This window comes from Austrofundulus limnaeus, unplaced genomic scaffold (assembly GCF_001266775.1).
Source record: "Austrofundulus limnaeus strain Quisiro unplaced genomic scaffold, Austrofundulus_limnaeus-1.0 Scaffold440, whole genome shotgun sequence".
In the NCBI taxonomy this organism is placed as follows: Eukaryota; Metazoa; Chordata; class Actinopteri; order Cyprinodontiformes; family Rivulidae; genus Austrofundulus; species Austrofundulus limnaeus.
This window is the reverse complement of record NW_013952842.1, coordinates 307,976-310,751: the sequence shown is the minus strand read 5'-3', so window position 1 is coordinate 310,751 and position 2,776 is coordinate 307,976. Positions and strand designations below refer to the sequence as shown.

The 2,776-nt window shown below is 47.1% G+C and overlaps 1 protein-coding gene across 1 annotated transcript in view; it reads left to right on the top strand.

The window, feature by feature from the left end:
• pleca (plectin a) overlaps positions 1 to 2,776 on the top strand; it is a gene marked incomplete in the record, with an annotated part of 79,068 nt that overhangs the window by 1,624 nt on the left and 74,668 nt on the right. The window contains 1 exon segment of the mRNA XM_014024786.1: positions 195 to 353. Within this exon segment, the coding sequence (XP_013880240.1) occupies positions 195 to 353 (159 nt within the window).

Genomic DNA, 2,776 nt, shown 5'->3' with positions numbered 1-2,776 from the left:
ACTCAGCATTGACTGAACGCTGAGTCATCATTGACTGAATGCTGAGTCATCATTGACTGAATGCTGAGTCATCATTGACTGAATGCTGAGTCATCATTGACTGAATGCTGAGTCATCATTGGCTGAATGCTGACTCAGCATTGACCGAATCCTGTCAGGTAATTTCACAGAACTGACTCAGCGTTTTCTTTCAGAGGAAGAAGAAGCAGAAAGAGAAGCCGCCCGCTCCGCCTCAGGCAGAACCTGCAGTCGTCAGACAGRAAGTTCCGAGTTCTGCAGCGAGGAAGAGGAGGAGGAAGAGGGGGCCTCTTAAAGCCGAGACCCACACCCCGAGTCCAGAGGAGGCCCAGAAGGTGAGGAGCTCGTTCCAGAACCACTTGGTTTGGTTTAAGAAGCCTGAAAGTGGCTCAGGTTTGCTCCTTCAGCTCGGGTCCAGGGACCAGCACCAACAGGTTCTGTTTGGACCTGGTTCAGTTTCAGCTCCCAGACCTGATCCAGAGAGGTCGGGCTGTTTGTGGGGTTCTGCTGCAAAGTCTGAATGAATGAAAGAGCAGGTTCTGACCCAACAGAACCAGAACAAGATGAGATAAATGTCAAATAAAAACAATAAAAGCTCAGTTGTTGTTTCTGGGGCAACGTTTGGACCGGGAGTCCAGGACTAAATCCTCCTCACAGAGAGCTGGCACCGTGTCCAGGGTTCAGGACTGATGGGGCCCACTGAGCCAAACCCCCCCGACCCGGTCCCCCCACAGAACCAGCACCTCTCTTTTCTCTCAGAGACTCACAATGTGGATCTGTGAGGGAGTTACACAACAACTCAGCAGGACCGGACCAGAATCTGGACCCAACCTCCAGAAACACAAACCAGTTCATGGAGCCATGAAGCAAACCATTTGGACYGATTTAAATCAATTTAAACTTTAAACAGATTATTTTTTATATTAAAGCTCAGTCCTGATCAAATAATCTGGTTTTGTTCTGCAGAGTATCTGAAAGTTTTTAAAGAATTTAGTAAAAAAACAGAAATATGATGCTGCATTCAAAGACCACAAAGAACGTGGGATTTCTGAACTTGAAGTCTTATTTCCAACACATTCAGTTAGTTTTGTTCATTTCCCACCAAATCCTGAAAACACTGAGTTTCATCAGGCCCACCTGATGACCCACAGAGACCAGGAACAAAGACCAGACCAGAACCCAGTAAGACCCGACAACAAGGAGAGACCAGGGAGGGTGATTACTGAGTGAGAGCAGCTGGGCTGAGGACAAGTGGGGGAGCTGCAAACAGGAAGTAAAGAGGATCAAACCAAGTCAAATCATCATCATCATCATCAGCTGGACTGACACTGAGGAATAAATAAACCCTCTGAAAGTCTGGAGAACTGGTCCGGATCCAGGAAAGTCTGGAACCTTGTAGTCTGACACGAATTTCCATTAAAAAACATCAAATTTAGGAAATATTTCTTTAATTCTTCTTGATTTTCTGGACTTCCGGTCTGAAACTCGGGTCTCGTGTCACTCAGAGAATGAACTTCAAATCGGCCTTATTAAGATAAAACACAAACCTTTTTTTAAAGGCGGGAACGGATCCAGATCAAGACTTTAGTTGTCGCTGCTTCATCCACCTGAGGAGGAGGAGGAGGAGGAGGAGAAYCCTCCGCCCTGCAGCTCGGATCGGTTCTGCTTTCAGTCCGCAGTTCGGATTGGTTCTGGATTCGGGAGAACATCTTCTAGACCGGAAACCCCAGGAGACAGGCGCGGCTCCCGGTTCGGTCCGGTCCGGTTCGGGWTGTTGGAGCGGATTTAACGGAAGCTGCAGAGCGGTTCTGTTCGGAAGGTGACCTGGGACTCTGCAGAGATCCGGGTGAGTAAAGCTGGGATGGTTCCGGTCCATTCTGGAGTGATGCTGCAGACAGAACCTGAGCAGAACCGGGACATGACGGTTCGGCTGTCAGCTGGGTCTCTGCAGCTCAGGTCTGGTTTCAGGTGTGGTCCTGCAGTCTGACAGGGTCTGGGTCCTGGATCTCAGACTGTGAAGGACATGTCTCTGTTTGGACTTCAGTGTCCCAGAAGAGACAAAACATCCTGAAACCAGAACTTTACTCATTTATTTACTGTTCAGAACCGCAGAGTCACTTCAGTCCAACTGGGTCAAACATTAATTATTTTATTTATCAACAACTAAAATCTATAAATGTTTCTGAAACATGATATAAAAGTTTCAGCTTCTGATGTTTTTTCATCAAACTTGTCAWAAAATGTTTGTTTATTAGTTACAAACTGTTGGTTCTATATTTAGAAACAGGACCAGAAGCTGGAAGCTGAAGCCATTCAGTACAGGATTTAAGCCCCGCCCCTTCATGTAACCAATGAGACTAAAGATAAAAACACAGCTGAATTAATTTGTTTCACCTGGTGGTTTTGTTGCTGTTTCATCAAATCTGCATTTTTAAATATGTTTAGTTTTTATTTGAGACTAAAAGGAAAGTCTCATGTTACTCTATGATTGACAGCCTGTTAGTGAGGCGGGAGGGGGCGGGGCCTTCAAGGGTACCGCCCTCACTTCTAGTGCATCTAATGGAGCCACTCAAAAGCTGGCATTTACCTGTTCCCCGAAACGTGTCGGACCTGTTCCCCGAAACACGTCGGACCTGTTCCCCGAAACACGTCGGACCTGTTCCTTGAAACACGTCCGGACCTGTTCCTTGAAACATGTCGGACCTGTTCCCCGAAACACGTCGGACCTGTTCCCCGAAACACGTCGGACCTGTTCCCC